The 19,772-nt window shown below is 38.2% G+C and overlaps 1 protein-coding gene across 2 annotated transcripts in view; it reads right to left on the bottom strand.

Moving 5' to 3' along the window:
* The window catches only part of LOC122806371 (NACHT, LRR and PYD domains-containing protein 14-like), a 549,548-nt gene that overhangs the window by 496,041 nt on the left and 33,735 nt on the right, over positions 1-19,772 (bottom strand). For both annotated transcript variants that reach the window (XM_044076722.1, XM_044076721.1), the window contains exon 2: positions 16,231-16,309. In XM_044076722.1, the coding sequence (XP_043932657.1) occupies positions 16,231-16,279 (49 nt within the window). In that variant the 5' untranslated portion in view covers positions 16,280-16,309. The remainder of the gene's footprint in view (positions 1-16,230; positions 16,310-19,772) is intronic.

Genomic DNA, 19,772 nt, shown 5'->3' with positions numbered 1-19,772 from the left:
TTGCAAAGTCTTGCAGAGGTTACATGTTTAGATCCCTAGTGAAAGTTGGTTAGAAACCAAAATAAATTCTCAGCTATTATTGGTTTGATTTAATTGAAAATTACACTGTTTGCCATAAACTTTGGTGAGGGAGTAAAACTGCCAAACAGAGTAGATTTAGCTGTGCTTTTATAACCTGAGGCACGTTGCCAATGCCATGAATGCATGAATGCATATATGTTTGCTTTAAATCAGGAAAGTAGAGAGTCCAATCCCAAAGTGTATGGATATTGTTGTAGATAACATATAATAATAATATTCAGCAGCCAAGAAACATCAAAAGAAAATGGAGGAAGTCATCCCCACACTTTTCCCCTCCTAGTTTGATAATCACTAAAAAGAACATACATTATGAATCCATTTTAAGACAGCATAACAAAAACATTCAGTCAATGTACAGCAGATGTGCCCTATGTATGACACAGCGGACAGAGATAAACATATATATTTTTATGGAGAAGGTCAATTGGCCTCAAATAACGATTAACCACCCAGGGCAGCACCACTTGGTCTTTAGAAGTTGATGTCATGGCGATGAGTCACATTCACCACTGACTGAGTACGTGTAATATCACCACGTCCTAATATCATCATGTCACCTCTCCAGAGAAGTAACGCCATCTACTTGGAACACTTCTGCTGCCTGTCAAAGGATACCAGTTTGGAGAGTTCTGCAATGACTGTTCTCAAACTGTCGAAAAGCTTTTAGTTAGAGCAGTCCATCTACAAAGTGTAGCACCAAAGTTTTTTTTAGAGAAGTGCAACAAGTAAGCCCAAGGTGGCAACAGATAGGAGAGAGTGAGTGAGTGAGTGAGTGAGTGAGTGAGTGAGTGAGTGAGTGAGTGAGTGAGTGAGTGAGTGAGTGAGTGAGTAAACAGTTTACTGACCACTATCAAGCTGGTAGCCATATTCTATTTAAAAGCTTTTTTAAGTTCAGCTCCAAACACTACACAAGTTTACAAAGACATGTCAGGTACTTGCAACATGTTCTGTTAAGTAGGACTCTTTTTCCCTGCTGGAATTGTGGTCTTAACCTGTTTGAAACACTTATGGAACTAGATGAGGGGATATAACTACTGACTGCCCCAATGCTATGAAGACCAGTTAGTCTCTTTCTGTACAGTTAGGATCACTTTCTAGAATACAAAATGCAGTTACTTTTACAAGCCATTATCCCCCATGTGGTTGGGATTAGGAGCAGGCAATATTTTCTTTTCTCCGTAAGCTGTTTCAAGAGGACTTTTTCAAACAGAGTCTTCCAAGAAAGGTCATGTCTCTTATAAAATGATTCAGTCTGCAGGATCTTACCTTTCTGATAACGTGAATTATAAGGGGCTAGACATTTGCAGCAGCAAGTGTGGGGTATCAAAGGACAATGGCAAGAGGCTAGAGGGTTTGCAGCAGGTCAGGGGATGTCAAGTGATGGGTAAACACCACCACCGGAGTTCAGATCTATACCCCAAACAGAAGGAATCTGAGCATGCAAAAAAAAATGTTTGCTCTTCTCCCTCCTGCACTCCTAGAATATATAGTTTCTGCTCTGTGTGTACACTTCATAAAATATTCTCTTTTTTAGGAACTGCATGTCGTCCAAGAAAAAAGAGACTTGGTTTTCAGTTTCTGCAAGTCTTAACCAATGATGCATAGTCATTGCTTCTAGCTATAATATGCTACAACACTTTGTGCAGATTTTATTTCACTCATGTTTGCCTGCAGTTGTATTTCAGAGGAATCTATTGCAAGGTTAATATCTGGATGGGTTTCTCTAAATCTGTAATATTTATTCTGTTGTCCAAGACTAGGTGCATGACATTTATGAAGCTGTCATATGTTGGGGAATATAAAGATCACGAGAAAAAGAGACAGCTAACAATCCTAATAGCTAAAATGATATAAATATTGGAAGTAGTTAAGTATTACTTATATGCTTTTAAGGTGCCCCCAAGGACTAGAGTAGCACAGATATGACAAAATTAATTTGCTAATGGTTTTGTAGATTAAAAATAAATAGAGTTAGATAAAACTGCCCAGAACTTTACAAAAACTTTGCTTACATAGTCACAGGCACTTACATAGTCACAGCTAACTGGACATATGATTCATTTCTTTATAGGTTCAAAGGTGTATACTAGGCTAATGACTACATAGTCACAGCTAACTGGACATATGATTCATTTCTTTATAGGTTCAAAGGTGTATACTAGGCTAATGACTACACAGTCCTTTTTAAGGCTGGCCATGCATCCCAAGTCCCTGACAAGTTCTGGTACCCTTGATAAGAGTAAGCAGGGGCCTGAGAGATGAATCAGTCACAAGCTGCCTGTGTCCGTTAGAGACATAAGGTCCAAACAGGGAATGAATTTCCTACTCCCCATCCAAGTGTCCAAGTTACACTTGAATTGGGTAAGAGAGAAACTCTGCTTCACATGGATATGAAGCCTGTACCACAGAACGTTTAATCTCTGAGATACATACCTGTTTCTTCAGCAGGTCCCCCTGGGATGCATACCTCTCTCTCCAGCAGGTCCTATTTACATTACAGGTAAGGTTGAAGTTTTAGAGTAGCTAATTCTGGTGCTGTTTATTATGCAGGAGTTCCATCAGGATCAGGGTCTGATAATGCCTTGTATGCCAGGCATGGATCTCCCCTCAACAGCCTACAGGAGGAAAAAGTACAGGGATAGCACTTAGAGGTGGTCTGCAAAGTTCATGTTAGTTATCCTTTTAGTGAAGAGTCTATGCGGACATTCTGATTGTTTGATGTCCGTGGTTAAGTACATACCAAAGGGGGGCAAAATACTCATTCATGGGTCTGATGAATGCTGTGTACAGTGGAACAATGATGACATAGACCTAGATGCATACCTATGCTTAGAAGTTGCACAGCATAGAATGATTACATCACTACTATAGACGTGTAAAGGTCAAAGCTAGATTGCTGTCCGAGTACCCAAGCATACCTCTCAACCTCTTAATGCAAGAAATCTGGACAAAGCAAAATAATGGGGGACAAAGGTCCCAAAATAAGACATTTTAAATATTGCTCTAACAAAAGCATACCTCTCAACCTCTTAATGCAAGAAATCTGGACAAAGCAAAATAATGGGGGACAAAGGTCCCAAAATAAGACGTTTTAAATATTGCTCTAACAAAATTAGAAAGTTGCTAGAGTAACAGGCTTAATATTTGCATGCAATTTCTGAAGTTTTAAAGTCAGAAACTCAAATGTTTCTCCTTATTTAGTGACCAATCCTCACTGACCTGTCAGAAAACCACACATTTTATGATAAGCAGACCAAAAATATGAGGGAAAAAATCTGGACATTCTGTGACAATGTGATCACTTCAGAGGTATGTCCCCAGGTCCCGGACTAATGGGTTGACTCTTAGGGGTGTTGTCAGTAGGACAGTTACCAGGATGGATGACTTCCCAAAGGATACTATTATGCATTTCTTGGCATTTAGTTTTAGTCCAGGACTCTGACACAAGTTATTTGTCCATGTCAGCCCTTCCTGGAGAGCATTTTGTTGGTGGGAAATTCTATGAGTGCTCCTAATTTACAATTTTCTGCAAATTTAGTCAAGCAGAGGCCATTGACATTGACCTTAACTTCAGGGAATTAAACACCAAATAGCAGCAGTCCTAGGACCAATCCCTGATGGACTCAGTTTGTGACTGGCCTCTTTGTAGAGGTGGACTCCCTATTTCTAGCTTAATCAGGTGCTGTTTGTGAGCCATCTGGCTATCCAATGGGTGACATAAGAGCTTATACCCAAACTCTTGCATTTGTCAACAATGTCCGAGTGGGGTATTGTGTCAGATTTTGTGGTCAGGTCAGGGTAGGCATTGTGAACCATTTCACTGTCAACCAGTGCTTTGATGACTCTCTCAAAGATGTACACCAGGTTGAATAGGTATAACTTGCCCTTGATGAAAACAAATTGGGTTGGGTCCAGTGTTTGGAGGTTTCTTATACAATTATTGGTCATTTCCATGATAATTATTTCATGGGTTTGCATATGAGATCAGTGAGACTTGTGGGTCTGTAGATGGCCAAACTTTGTACAAAGGGATGACTGCTGCTGTTCTCCATTCGTGAAGCATGAACTCGGTTTGGAGGCTACATTTAAATAGCATTTACAGACTGCCTGATAGGTCATGTTTCATGCTGTTTAGAAGGCATCCTGGAGTTTTGTCTGGACCCATCGATTCAGTACTTTGTCTTAGAGAGAGAGAGAGCATTGAGGACACATTCCTTAGTGATAGTATGGGGAGCTGCATTCGACAATATTTCCTGAGGGCAGGTTGTGGGGAGAGAGGTGTAAACTTAGAGCTAAATTTGTCTGCAAGTAGGTTTGCTTTATCGTCTAGCTCAGTACAGGTGACTCCAAACACAATTGTTTAATTTCTTTAAGGTTGCGGACATAGATAAAGAATACTTTGCGTCTGTCCTTGTCCTGGGAGGCTAAATTTACCTCAAATTTGGCTTTGGCAGGCTTTGGCAGACTAATTTGTCCTCAGAGTTGCTTGTTTAGCACAATAAGAGTGCTTTTATCCTGTCTGGTTCTAGATCTCCTAATTTTTGTCAAGAATTTCTTCCTTTTGTTATACAGACTATTGATGATGCGATTCCATCAGGATGGCTTTTTGAGATAGTTCTGTACTTCCTGGTGGGTACAGCTGCTTCTGTGCAACTATTAGTATGCTTGTATGGGATTTCTGTGAACAGTTCCAGGTAGGCAGCAGTATTCTCAAGGTTTACGGGGGCTTGAAATTTTGTCAGGTTATCAGTTAATAGTAGGAAGTTAGCTTTGGAGTAGTTCCTGGACATTCCAGGGTTAGCTGGGGTTCCAGGTTTTATTTTTACTTCAAAGGGGAATAGTTTGTGGTCTGACAAGGCAGAACACATTTAATTTTACATTTATTACACCCTTTAGCCTTGATGTGTCTGTTAGAAAAATTATGAACAAAAATTGGAATTTAATAATCTTAGACGAGGATCTGAGACTTACTGTGGGTTTAAGGCCCAGGAATGTATATAAGAGGGGTCCCAATTTGAAAAGTTTGTTGGAGAGAGGAAGGACTACAACAGTGAGGGCCCTGGGTATGTACAAATGTGAGAACTTCCCTTATTGTAGATTTATTGAGGTAGGGAAAACTTTTAACACCAGAGGTAAAAGATATTCCTGTAAAAGGTTTAATTGTGGGTCCAAAAGTGTAGTTTATTTAGCTAACTGTAAACTGTGTCCCAGTTTTTATGTTGGTAAAACTGACTGTAAGTTGAAGGACAGGGTTTATGAACATATTTATAGCATTAACAAAAAAACAAGTTGGAAAATGCTTTAGCTAAACATGTGTATGAATTTAGAGTTATTGATCAGGTAGAACAGAACCCTAGAGGAGGCCCGCTTAATTTAAAATTAGAGATACAGGAATTACTGTAGCAAATAAAACTAAACGTTTATAGCCAACCAGGCTTAAATGATGCATGCTCCTTACCCTGTATCTTAAAATTAAGAAGTCTACAAAGACAGTACTGATTTAATATATTTTTTGGTTGCATGGATTGTAGATATATCTATGTGTACTTTTTATATTGTACTAGTAATTGATTTAATGTTATGTTAATTTTATGTCACAGATGTCAAAATCTATTGATGTTCATGGTCTTGTTGGGTTAGGCATATGCATTGTTTTAAAAGGAAAAAGACATAGAACAATGCATGTAATAAGCTTTAAATATTTTTTAAAATACCCCTTTTAGGCTTTAATTAGTAGGTCACATGATTTACTGATTAATTTAAAAGGTTGTGTTGGATGATGTGATTTTGTCTGAAGAAGTTTTGTTCACTGAAGCAAGATGAAAGCGCTTACTTCAATTGTTTTTTTGGGCAATTAAAACCCTCACGTGGTTATTTTTGCCTTTGGTTTTTATTTTTGTGGTCTGACCTTACCAGAGAAGACATTCTACTAGGGTGTGTGCAGCACACTCCCATATTAGTGAGTACCAGATCCAGTTTGTTTGCTCCCCTGGTTGGCATATTGACAATCTGGTCCTGGTAATTTGTGTTAACAAAACTGAGGAATCAATATGCATACGTGTTTGGTGTTGTATATGATTCCTGGTTAATACTGTAATTAAAGTTGCCATGAGTATGGTATTGGGTTGGATGGTGAGAGTTTCCAAAAAGCTTATATACATGTTATAAGTTTCCCAGGTCATAGTGGGGAACCTATAGCTTGCAAATAAGTGGTTGTGACTTTGCTTCTTTTGATTTTAAGATCGATATGCTCAAATGTATCTTCCTGTTTGACCAGCCTAGAGGTATATTTATTTCTGATGTATATTGAGACACCTCCATCTTTAGCCCCTGTCTGTACAGTAGTTGGTCTACATGTGTGGAAGGCATTATTGCCTTGTACTATGTTTCAGTGACTGCACAGGCATTGGCATCCTGTAGGGCAAGGAGAGCTTGTGGGGAGTGGAAATATATCTTAAAGGAAGGTGATAGACCTATCTTAAACATGTAGGGCAAAGCATATGCTATTAGCATGCAAAGCCCATCCTCTATATAGGGATACAATATGAAAATAGAAAGCAGTATTGGTTTAACAAAAAGAAAAAAACTAAGAGGGACCTATCAGAATTAGACGAACCTTGCTCTGTTTTGATTAATGTAGTACACTGCTAAATCTAACAAGGAGGAAAATCACAAGATAAGCACTGATTTAAAGTAAAGGATAAATATGTTCACATTCTGTAGACCTCACACCTATACAATGTGCATAGGCACCTCTTCATTTAGTTTCCATTTTTGAACCAAGATTACTAAGAAAACAAATACATAGGCTGGTATTCACAGTCCCAGCTATAACACTACCAGCCCAGCTATCTGGAATTGTGTAAATAATCACACCATTTGTGAATATTGATATGATTTATACAGAACTATATGTTATGTACTGAGCTTCAAGAATGTTACCACAGTGTACCCTACTGGAATAGAACAGAAATGTATATAAACTATATACTTGTGCAAATGTATGTTTTAATAGTAGAAGCTGGAACAAGAGTTAACTTGCAAAACGTCAGAAAAAAAGTTGAAATTAAAAGTGTTTATGATGTGCTATACAAGTTAGTTAATGCAGCAAGGAGATGGGATGTCTAGAGCTAGACATTTTTCTCTGGTCTTGAAACAGAAATAATTACTAGATTTAAAATGTAAAAGTGTTTAATTGTTTTATAACTTCCAGTTCTGAGCAAACATTTGAGAGAAATGTACTTCTCACACACACATGCTAAAAATGTTCTTAAGTTTCTGTTAGCCTGAGAACTGAAGGCAGGTGACAAGAGAGTGATGTCATCCAAACTGATCCAGCAGTAATGTTTGATAGTAATTTAAGAAATCTCTCAGAGACAGACTTTGCATTTTGTATTTTTGTCTTTGACCTGGAAACATCCATCTTCAGCACTTCTGCCTTGCTAATAGTAAGTAAGTCTAGGGTACAGTAATTTCTTTTACAGATAGAAATATAGTAAAGACTGGTTTAGATGTTTTCTGTAGTTATTTGAAACTGTCCTGCAATGCTGTTTTAAAATATTTCCTATGATTCTGAACTCTGTAGTCATTGTGTTGTTTGAGTATTGTTTTGTTCCTTTATTATTAAATATATTTAAACCTTTCGATTGTGGCTGGTTTGTTTAATGATATTTAAGCTCTTGGAGTACTTGCACATTGCATAATTTGTGTATCTGTTAACTATTATCTTTTTGTAGAATATATTCAATTAGGAATTTGTAATATTTGAAGTGTTAGCAAAGCTGAACTTTATGACAAGGTTTTTACAATTTGCTTGTGTCTTTGAATACATTGTTTTTTGGTCAAGTGAACTTGCTGTATCATAGTTAAAAAGATCGCTGATTGGTTGTCTGTAAATGTAGAACCTTTTAAAAGTGAAGTTCTATGTCTGTGCAGTGTTTTTTACTGGTCTGAAGAAGTTTCCGTGTATTGTGTGGGAGACAGAAAGCGCTTTACCTGAATAAATCTTTTATTGCTGCGAGCCTGAACCACTGGTCTTTTTGGTTTGTTTCCAAGTACTTGCATATGTACTTGGAGGCACTATACAGGTCACTTCTAAATATAATTGGTCTTGGTCACACTTACCATTTGGATAATAGTAACATCACACAGTAGGACTGGTCACCCTTTGGGAAGGGCCTTATAGTAGATGATAAAGAGCTGGTTGGTGACATTGATAACTACCTTATAGTCTGGGCAAAAGGGGACATAGCTAGTAAACCTGTGCCAGCCTTTCCCAGAAGTGTGTGTGTGTGTGTGTGTGTGTGTGTGTGTGTGTGTGTGTGTGTGTGTGTGTGTGTGTGTGTTTTTGAATATAAATCAAATCTCAAAGTGTGTGTGTCAGCTACATGGGCAGGGACATGAAGCACTGGTTGGACAGGGAGGGTGCTGGAGGTTTTGGCTTGACTGCTTGGCTAATAACTACCTTTTAGTCTGGGCAAAAGGGGACATAACTAGTAAACCTGTGCCAGCCTTTCCCAGAAGTGTGTGTGTGTGTGTGTGTGCTTGAATATAAGTCAAATCTCAAAGTGTGTGTGTCAGCTACATGGGCAGGGACATGAAGCACTGGTTGGACAGGGAGGGTGCTGGAGGTTTTGGCTTGACTACTTGGCTGAGATCTTAACCGTATAGCTGTGCCAGTGGGGAATCTAATTGGGGGTCTGTTGATGAGTGAGACACCAGCCCCAGACTTACTGTGTTCTGTGTGTGTTATTCAGGGCAATTGTACTTTACTGGGTGTGTACTTGTCATCCTCCCAATGTGAATGTCTCTCACTGCTGCTACTGATGAGGATTTAGGCTTCTTGGTACTAGGCCAGTGCAGGGGTGTCACAGTGGATATCAGATGTTTATAGCATTAATCTATGAAGAGCAGCGACGTCTACATGCAAATATGGTAAGCAGAGGTTATTCATGCTAACCACTCCCTGGTTATGGCAAAAAGGTTAAAGTACTTGGAGATAAGCATTTGCCAGGGAACGATTATATACATAAGGTGCCGTATGATCTTATATATTACTGTCATTCATAAAGATAAATGTAAAAGGGAGTCATTTGCATACAAAAGTTTTAAGGACCCTGAATTTCGGTTAATAAGTTTAACAGTGCCATATTAACATGGGATTATGGTAGTTACATGGAAAATTACTTAGGAAACCCTGGACTTCAAAAGTAAGAAAAAAATAGAAATATTGGAAATTAATATGAAACAGTTCAAAATGAGGGACAATTACTGAGTTCACTTCAAGAAGTGTTTGCTTTATATATATATATATATATATATATATATATATATATATATATATAAAGCAAACACTTCTTGAAGTGAACTCAGTAATTGTCCCTCATTTTGAACGGTTTCATATTAATTTCCAATACATATATATCATGACCATATTGCAACTCCTTTGGTGAATACTCTAAACTTTAATTTGTAAATGGAAGATCATCACAGCAGCAGTGTAGATGATTAGTTTTAGTTACCAGTGAGAAAATCATTTACCTTGGTATGTTTTAGTTTGGTTCAAAACAAACACAAAAACCAGCACTAAACTGTTGGAATACAAAGTAGCAAACCAAAAAAAAAAAAATTCCAAATAGGAACATGTTGACTCAAAGTAGCAAGCAGCAACGTAATTTATTAATCCACAATCAGTGTGTGAAGAAGGGGTTTCCCGAAAGCTTTGTGGATTAATAAACTACATTGTTGCTTGCCACTTTGACTCAATGTGTCCATATTTGGAATTAGTTTTTTTTAGTTTGGTTCAACATTTGTCTTTATTGGGAGATGATTAACTGTCAGTGATAAATGAGAATTGACTGTGTTATGATAAAATGTGGTAGGGGCTAATGAAAGGACGTGTGTTAATAACCTGCTTTCTTTACTACTGTGAATGTTTTCATGATAGTGCAAATATTAATTCACCATGGCTTTACTTGGCTGGACCCTGACTGTGGATATAATTAATATTACTTCACCATGGCTTTACTTGGCTGGACCCTGACTGTGGATATAATTAATATTACTTCACCATGGCTTTACTTGGCTGGACCCTGACTGTGGATATAATTAATATTACTTCACCATGGCTTTACTTGGCTGGACCCTGACTGTGGATCTAATTAATATTACTTCACCATGGCTTTACTTGGCTGGACCCTGACTGTGAATCTAATTAATATTACTTCACCATGGCTTTACTTGGCTGGACCCTGACTGTGGATCTAATTAATATTACTTTACCATGGCTTTACTTGGCTGGACCCTGACTGTGGATCTAATTAATATTACTTCACCATGGCTTTACTTGGCTGGACCCTGACTGTGGATCTAATTAATATTACTTCACCATGGCTTTACTTGGCTGGACCCTGACTGTGGATCTAATTAATATTACTTCACCATGGCTTTACTTGGCTGGACCCTGACTGTGGATCTAATTAATATTACTTCACCATGGCTTTACTTGGCTGGACCCTGACTGTGGATCTAATTAATATTACTTCACCATGGCTTTACTTGGCTGGACCCTGACTGTGGATCTAATTAATATTACTTCACCATGGCTTTACTTGGCTGGACCCTGACTGTGGATCTAATTAATATTACTTCACCATGGCTTTACTTGGCTGGACCCTGACTGTGGATCTAATTAATATTACTTCACCATGGCTTTACTTGGCTGGACCCTGACTGTGGATCTAATTAATATTACTTCACCATGGCTTTACTTGGCTGGACCCTGACTGTGGATCTAATTAATATTACTTCACCATGGCTTTACTTGGCTGGACCCTGACTGTGGATCTAATTAATATTACTTCACCATGGCTTTACTTGGCTGGACCCTGACTGTGGATCTAATTAATATTACTTCACCATGGCTTTACTTGGCTGGACCCTAACTGTGGATCTAATTAATATTACTTCACCATGGCTTTACTTGGCTGGACCCTGACTGTGGATCTAATTAATATTACTTCACCATGGCTTTACTTGGCTGGACCCTGACTGTGGATCTAATTAATATTACTTCACCATGGCTTTACTTGGCTGGACCCTGACTGTGGATCTAATTAATATTACTTCACCATGGCTTTACTTGGCTGGACCCTGACTGTGGATCTAATTAATATTACTTCACCATGGCTTTACTTGGCTGGACCCTGACTGTGGATCTAATTAATATTACTTCACCATGGCTTTACTTGGCTGGACCCTGACTGTGGATATAATTAATATTACTTCACCATGGCTTTACTTGGCTGGACCCTGACTGTGGATGTAATTTAAGGGGACTGGCAAGTTTTCATTTTTGTGTTATTTGACTGATAAAATTCCAGTCAGACACAAAATTATGTGCAGTAATGATAGAAAACAAGGGACTATGGCGTAGAAAGAACATTTTACATGGGCAGCAATGGAAACGGTTAACAGCAGTTTTGTTGATTGCAAAGTAAATATAACAGGTGTGACTGCTTTTTGCAATGAATCTGTGGATGGCACCGAAATTTGAGTATGAATCACAAGATGGTAAGAGAATGCTTCATTATCATACACTGGGTTACATCACTTCTCATTTACATTTTATTATGAGTCCATATGCAGCCATTACATGTAACAAAAGTGGCCTCTATGAATTGCAGCTTAGCTGCACTCATTTGGTTACAGAATGGGTGACCATAACAGGTTTGCACAATGATTATGAATATCATCCATTTGTACAAGAAATTAAAAAATTAGCTGAGAAGCATGGGTCAATTCAGTTTTTAAAAATGAATGATAAGCTTTTAAAAATTGTCACTTCTGCAGCTCCCACAAAATACATTTTAAGTGTACTGTTCCTTGTATTGTAATAACACAATGCAACATAGCACTCAAAGTACAGCACTACTAAAAATAAAAAAAAAAAAAAAAAACAAAAACAGTACTGCTTCTGCTTCGATCTGATTTTCATTGTGTAACTTGTAGAAGCTGCAGATTTCATCCAAAAGCTAGTTTTAAATTAAAAAATAAAGTTTAATAATGTGAGCTGATGTGCACAAAACTATTTACTTATTTACCTTTTTGCATCTTTACAGTAAACTTTCCCATTCTGATTAAATCTTGTTAGAGAGAAAATTCAATAAATCCTCTCTAAGAAAATGTATACATTCTCTGAGTATTGGCTGTTTGTGTATGCACACTTGTTGGAGTCTCTGCATGAGGACAAAGAGAACTAGATTTTAAAAAGAATATTGGACTTTAAAACATCCTTGAAAGTACTGTAATGAAATGGCCCTGTGCAATTTGGTTCTGGGAGTTGCATCTTCTGCAAAAGAAGAAAAATTCCTTATAGGGCAAAAGAAAAAAATCTTGTTAATCTTAATGTTCTCATAAAATTAATGTTCTCATAAAAGAATGTTCTTATCTGCATCCAGAGATATACAGGAGTGTTATAAATGGTCAAATGTTTATAATATTAAACATCTATAATGCCAGCAAAAGTAATCCCCATGCCATGGGAGGTCACAGTATAGCAGGGAGTGGGAATTTATCTTTTTCCCACATTTGTGCAATCTTGAAGTTTGTATACAAAAAGTATGGAGCACAAGGGAGCGAACTTCCTTGCAAAAGAGATAAATCATTTTTCCTTAAAAATGTTATATTTTGAATTTCACTATTATTAAAGTGCAATCTATATATAAACTTTCCATTCACAGGTATCTCATGGGAAGGTGTTCTTTCCAATTTTTCCTTGAACATTCATTAGTTCTTGCACAAGTCTTTCTGTATGACTGCTGATCAAATCAAGGTGCCAACATAGGTCCCTGTTGCTACACTACAGTTTCCTGCACTATACTGAAATACTCCTTTGCAATGAGTGTTGTTATGGTCCTATAAACAAGCAGTAGTGATGTTTTAGCATCTAGCTGAATTCATATCCCTGTTTTTGGGAGTCATTTAAATATTATTAGTCTAAAAATTATAGAAAAAATAAGTAGATTTATTTTCAAGTCTTTTTTGTACCTATTGAAGATTCACATTTGTTGATCACCACCACCTTACCTTCTCACACTTATTTGCTAAACTCCTTGATCTGGGTTTCTTACATCCATAAAGTATGTTGCATTTTTCAAATTGGCAAATACCAAACAGAATAAAGCAGTAAAAACAAATAATTGATATTTGAAGAAAAAAATGGTAGTACAAAAAAATGATAATACTCCAGTGTTGGCATGAGCTATGAAACACCGTCAAGACCTAAAAAGAGTTACTTATCCTAGTCAAGTTCCATTTGCATCAACCAAAATTCAGCAGAATTCTGACAAAAACACTACCTTCAAAGGGACAAAGCATTGTTAACAAACTTTGGCTTTGAAAGGGGACATATAATGTGAGAAAACACAATTATGATACTTCACTGTCTCATTGGCCCCTTACCAACAACATTACACTTAAATGATAAGAAGTGATTTAGAAAGCAGAGCTATGAGTGTCTGTTTATCTATGTGTTAATATGTAATTCTGATCTGTATCAGTGAATATATTATAAATGTACTCTGTAGAGTCCATTATATACATAGCAAGAAAGCAAACTGAGATTGAGTTCCAGCATGTGGCACACAGAGTTTTTTATTAGGTGGTAGTATCACTGATAAATGAAATAAAGAACAAGACTTCATCAGTGAATAAAATATGCCATAAAAAAAAGCTACATTATTCAAGGAAAGAGCTTGCACACCTGCTAAAATGAGTAAATGTAACCAGGACTGGCCTTTGGTCAATTAGTGCCTGAGGGAAAAGGGCTCCACTGTGCCCCAGCACCATCAATCGGTGCCCTCATTCTAGTCTACCTACACCATCCAAATTACTGGAAAAGTGCCCCTAATAGATTAGCACCCTTGGCAGCTGCCTAGATGGCCTATGTCTAAGGCTGGCTAGGAATGCAAGACATCTTTTATGGCATATATTTTTTTCTCCAGGAATTTTATTTTGAATTGTTCAGTCTACTTTTTCTTCTTCTTTCGGGTGTTCCCATTAGGGGTTGCCACAGCGGATCACCTGTTCCTACTTCTTCCTGTCCTCTGCATCTTGCTCTGTCACACCAACCACCTGCATGTCCTCTCTCACCACCTTATCTTAGGCCTCCCTCGTTTTCTGTTACCTGGCAGCTCCATCCTTAGCATCCTTTTCTCAATATACCCAGAATACCTCCTCAGCACGTCCAAACCAACACAATCTTGCCTCTCTGGCATTGTCTCTAAATAGTCCAACCTGGGCTAACCCTCTAATATACTTATTCCTAATCCTGTCCACCCTCATCACACCCACTGCAAATCTTATCTTTAACTCTGCCATGTCCAGCTTGGACTCCTGCCTTTTTGTCAATGCCACTGTCTCCAACCCATATAACATAGCTTTTCAAACTACCCTCTTGTGGACCTTCCCTTTCACTCTTACTGGTACTCGTCTGTCACAAATCACTCCTGGCACTCTTCTCCACCCACTCCACCCTGCCTGCACTCTCTTCTTCACCTCTCTTCCACACTCACCATTACTCTGAACTGTTGATCCACACTCACCATTACTCTGAACTGTTGATCCCAAGTATTTAAACTCATCCACCTTTGCCACCTCTACTCCCTTCATCCTCACCATTCCTCTATCCTCCCTCACATTCACATACATATTCTGTCTTAGTCCTGCTGACCTTCATTCCTCTCCTCTCTAGAGCATATCTCCACATCTCCAGGGTCTCCTCAACCTGTTCCCTATTCTCACTACAGATCACAATGTCATCTGCAAACATCATAGTCCACGGGGACTCCTTTATGATCTCATCTGTCAAACCTGTCCATCACCATTGCAAATAAGAAAGGGCTCAGAGCTGATCCTTTATGTAATCCCACCTCTACCTTAAACGCATCCATCACTCTCACGGCAGACCTCACCATTGTCACACTACCCTCATACATATCCTGTACCACTCTTACATACTTCTCTGACACTCCCGACTTCCTCATACAAGACCACAACTTCTCTCTAGGCACACTGTCATATGCTTTCTCTAAGTCCACAAAGACACAATGCAACTCCTTCTGACCTTCTCTGTACTTCTCCATCAACACCCATCATCAATAACCCAGCCACGGAGGATGCACAAGCCAGTGTATTTCTTTGTGCCGGTCCCAAGCCCGGACAAATGGGAAAAGTTGCATCAGGAAGGGCATCCGGTGTAAAACGTTTGCCAAATGGCATATGTGGACAACAATACAGATTTGGAATTGTTCAATATGAGCCAATAATATAGTCATGTGCATTTAACAATTTTCAAGTCTTATTTTCTATGTTCATCTGATTTAAGTGAGTCCTAGCCACACAAAAATATTGGGCCTGGTCATGAAAACAGTATCTGAAAGAGTTGTCGGAATTACATTTGTGAGATCACACCTCTATTGACTACAGTTCCAACTCCATTACACAAATGCAAGCAGGACTGAGTTACCAGAGTCTTCATGTTGATTTTAATCAGGAACGAAAGCAGTAAGTCTGGTGAAACTAGACACTCATTGAAGGAACATGGAAGCCCTCTACAAAAATCACCCTAACGTGGAGCCAAACGGGAGAACCAGTAACTATAGAAAGCAGTGCTTAACACTTCAGCCCTGTGCCTCTCAAATGCATCATTGCTACATTCAAACTGATTTAGTTACTTACTTTTAGTTAATTTTGTTACTCCTACAAGCCACTGCCTATTTTCAGAGAAAATGTGAGATAGTATTTATACTGACTAAGAAATTTGGTGAGTCCCCTTCATTTTTAAGTGTTGCAGAATCTTTTACACCCACCAGATGTACCACATCTCTAGTCATCATACACTTTTGTAATCCTTTTACAAACAATTTGCATATATATTTGAGAACTACCCAAGTTCTAAAATAATCAGACTATAAAAGTAATAACAGAGCACAACATAATAGTCAAAGTAGACAACCAAATGAATCTGAAAGAGTTGGGAAACTGAAGCATCAGATCTGCCCACAATACACTTGCTGAACTGCAGTACATTTCCAACATGGCTGATATTCTTTACCTTCGACATCAGTTGCAACAAAAAGCTGCACCTACCTGGAACTTTCACTGTACTTTCCATCTGCTGTTCAACTTGTGACTCCATGGTTATGTTTCTTTTCTCAAATGTTTTGCCCTGAAATGCAAAGAATTGTGCTTATTTCTGTCTTGCTTTCACTGTTATGATACAGACAGAGTTTATACATTAGCATTATGTTAATACTCCTTTAGTAATCATTTGTTTAAATTAACTATGAATGTTAATTGTATTTCCATGTGTATGTTTCACAGTAAAACATTAATGCATAGAGGTTAGATCTTGGATTCAGTTTGCCTTTCACTAATAGTACACTGAGGGGGGGGGGTCAACATGCACACCCAGCAAGTGTGACCACACATTCTGCAAATGAGGGGACTTTGAAAATCCAGGCCAAAAGTTTACAACACGGTTTATAAAAATGCAACATCACGATCAATTGATTAAATTTAGTTTGGCTAACTGTACAAAGTGAATGAAAGGCCATTCAATTATGCTTTTCTGGTTTATTATGCGCTTTGTTGACTTCAGGGTTGAACTTGAGTTCTGGGTTGGAATTGCATTTAACATGAAAGTAATGGTTAATATGCGCTAGATATTGTGTTTTGTATTGCAAAGCTTTCCAAGTGTCATGAATAGCTTTATGGATGGTTATCTGCATTTTTAATTAATATGTGTATCACACAAAACTGCTTTCCGTTTTGATTTTGGACCATGGATTTTAATTAATTCTGATGGGATATCTGTTTATGAAATGCCCTTTTTACTTGAGCTTGTACATATACATTGTAATATCTCTTCTGACAGTGGGACACTGACTATGTAAACATCACCAGCTTACTTTACAAATCAATATAGTATTCAGCTGGTGATGGCATCCTTGTTTCTGTCCCATCTTCCTTGAATCACAGTTATTTATCACATTTTAAGGATGCTTTGTTTTTCATAACATACATCTCTAAAATAGTAGCAGTGCTTGTGCACTGGGAATCATTTCAAATAACGCCTTTTAGCAGTAGTTGCATAGTTTCATATTTAGAAATAGACCAAAGGAGTAGTGTCAGCTGCAAGAGATAGTTCTTCAGTGCAGTGGTGCTGGAATAGTGACTTGGTGCCCTACAGTGGGGACATTGTGACATCAGGATCGTGACATTTCTCTGCTATCCCTTTCTGATCAATAGTCTGGTCTATCATCCCTCTTGGGTTACAAAAGTGGTAAGTCACCATTCCTGGGAAACATTTTTCTTCCATCTATTTGACTTTCCATATGTCTTGTAGGTCTGGCCATACAAAAGCCTTGGAGATAAAATCTATGATGCTGCCATCATTAGGGAGATTGCACCTGATACTTGTATCATCTTACACATTGACTAGTGCATCCTCTGCTTAAACATTTAAATGGTTTATGTATATTCACCATAAAATGTATTATATTAAAATAGTGACTTGAGACCCAGTGAAGGAATCGTGAAGATTGCGTTCCAGGGAATACTGCTAGCAGTAACATAATGGCATACAAAAGCCACTTGCAATGCAATGCATAAAGACAGCTATACAATGGAAAAGACCATTTGCATGATCTGATCCTATTGTGTAGCACGAACACAAATGTAAAGCCCCCCCCCCACACACACACACACTACTTGATTCTGAGATACTGCACCAGCTCTGTGCTGGCCATTCTCATCTACACAAGTTGGAACATGCAGCTGTGTTGACACCAGCACTATCATCACAACCAAACAGACAGCACCCCCAAAAATCAATTGAAAACCTACTAGGCACTTCCCCATTCAGCCCATACTAGTAAGCACCTGGAATCAAGGATCTGCACATTCCAACCATCTCTTTCGGTAGTTTGATTGAAACTGGGATCCTGAAACAGTGTAGCAAATACTTCATTTTTACCAACAACCACCTACTCCTTAAACTGAAACAGTGTGAGAGATGCAGTTAATAATGCTATCGGAAGCAAAGCTCCAAGATGAAGACACTACATGTTCAGGTCCACCTCACTAGATGAAGGAAATAAGGGCAGCCATATCACCACATTTGTTAAAACACTCCTCCATACCACAACGGATAATTAGACAAGATAAAAATCTGGAACGCCTCCATGTTCATCTTTAGACATCTTACTGCATCATCTCTAACTGTAAGACCCCCTGTATGTCCCCCTCAGCCCATTAACTGCTAAGCAACTGGTTTGTCACCTTTATGCATTAAGCCATACACCATTTTCCTAGGGGATTTCCACAACCCTTCCTTTAACAGGGAGATGTATACATACTCTGTCATATTTGCCTAGAAACTTCTGGACTTCTCTGGAGCTGTTAGGCCACACTCCAATCAGGGGTGATAAAATCCTGGACTTGGCCCTCACCAATATGGGATGGCTCTACTCCCTACCAACTGTAGCTGCCTCAGTGGTTAAATTGCAACACAAATCAGTCATATTTACCTTAAGAATGAAGCCAGAAGCATCTCTAATACATTTGTATATAGAGATGATACCAAGGCTAATCTACTGAAATGAAGTGATGACCTGGGTAAGTTCACCATTCCTTTCCAACTTGATGATTCTCCTGCTTATGTGGACTCCTTTACTGCCATATTCTATGCAGACATAAACAGCTACATACATGCATCTGTGCCCCTCCAAAGTAGATATAATGCCAAATTCAAAAATAAACTCCTATGGTAGAAATGAAATAAACAGGCTCTATAATAAAAGAAAAAATCTCACTGCATGTAAAAATACATGCAAATGACAATATGCAAAAAAAAAAAGTTCTAGCTAAACTTAACCAAAAGTTCTAGACCCAAAGCCAAAGAGGAGGTAAAAGTCATCATGCAGGTAAATGGCGGCCACAATAACTTCTTTAACTATGTTAGAAGTAGTACCCAGCGCTGTGAAGAGCTGATAGTACATGATATCACATACTCAGACCAAGAGAACATAGAGCTAAATTTTATCTACATCCCCCTCAAATCTTCCATGAACAAATCCTCAAAGTACTACCAAAACCAAAAAAAGTGGTACTATGGGGTAGATAACATAACGGCCTGCTTATTGGACAGCCTAAAACTGGAATCAGACTCCTTACAAAGGCTATTCAGTGTAAGCCTCCAGATAGGCTTTGTGAGTGAAGAATGGAGGACAGCAACTGTTACTCTCTTGTATAAAGGTGGGGATGTAATCTAACTGGGGAAATTATAGACCCATAAATCTGAGCACCCTCATCTGTAAGGCTATAGAAAGGAACATTACAGAATTAACAAAAATGGGCATAGGTGACCTATGAACTCTTGACCCAAGTCAGTTCAGATTTAAGGACAGATCCTGCCTACTAACTTTTGCAAAGAAGTCATCTAGGCTTACTGAATCAAGATGAATTTGGTGAGGGCAAATTAATACACACTCAATATAAAAAACATGCAAAGACATTTGACACCATCCCACCTTTTGTATTGTAGATAAGCTATCCTAGCCAAATGTTAATCCCTACGAGGTCCCTCATGATCTATTTAAGACAATATTCACCAGTTGTTATGGATGTTT

Source organism: Protopterus annectens, chromosome 7.part0 (genome assembly GCF_019279795.1).
Source record: "Protopterus annectens isolate FY-2018-M chromosome 7.part0, PAN1.0, whole genome shotgun sequence".
NCBI classification, from domain to species: Eukaryota; Metazoa; Chordata; order Ceratodontiformes; family Protopteridae; genus Protopterus; species Protopterus annectens.
Note: the sequence above shows the minus strand (reverse complement) of the source record. Positions and strands in the feature narration are given on the sequence as shown.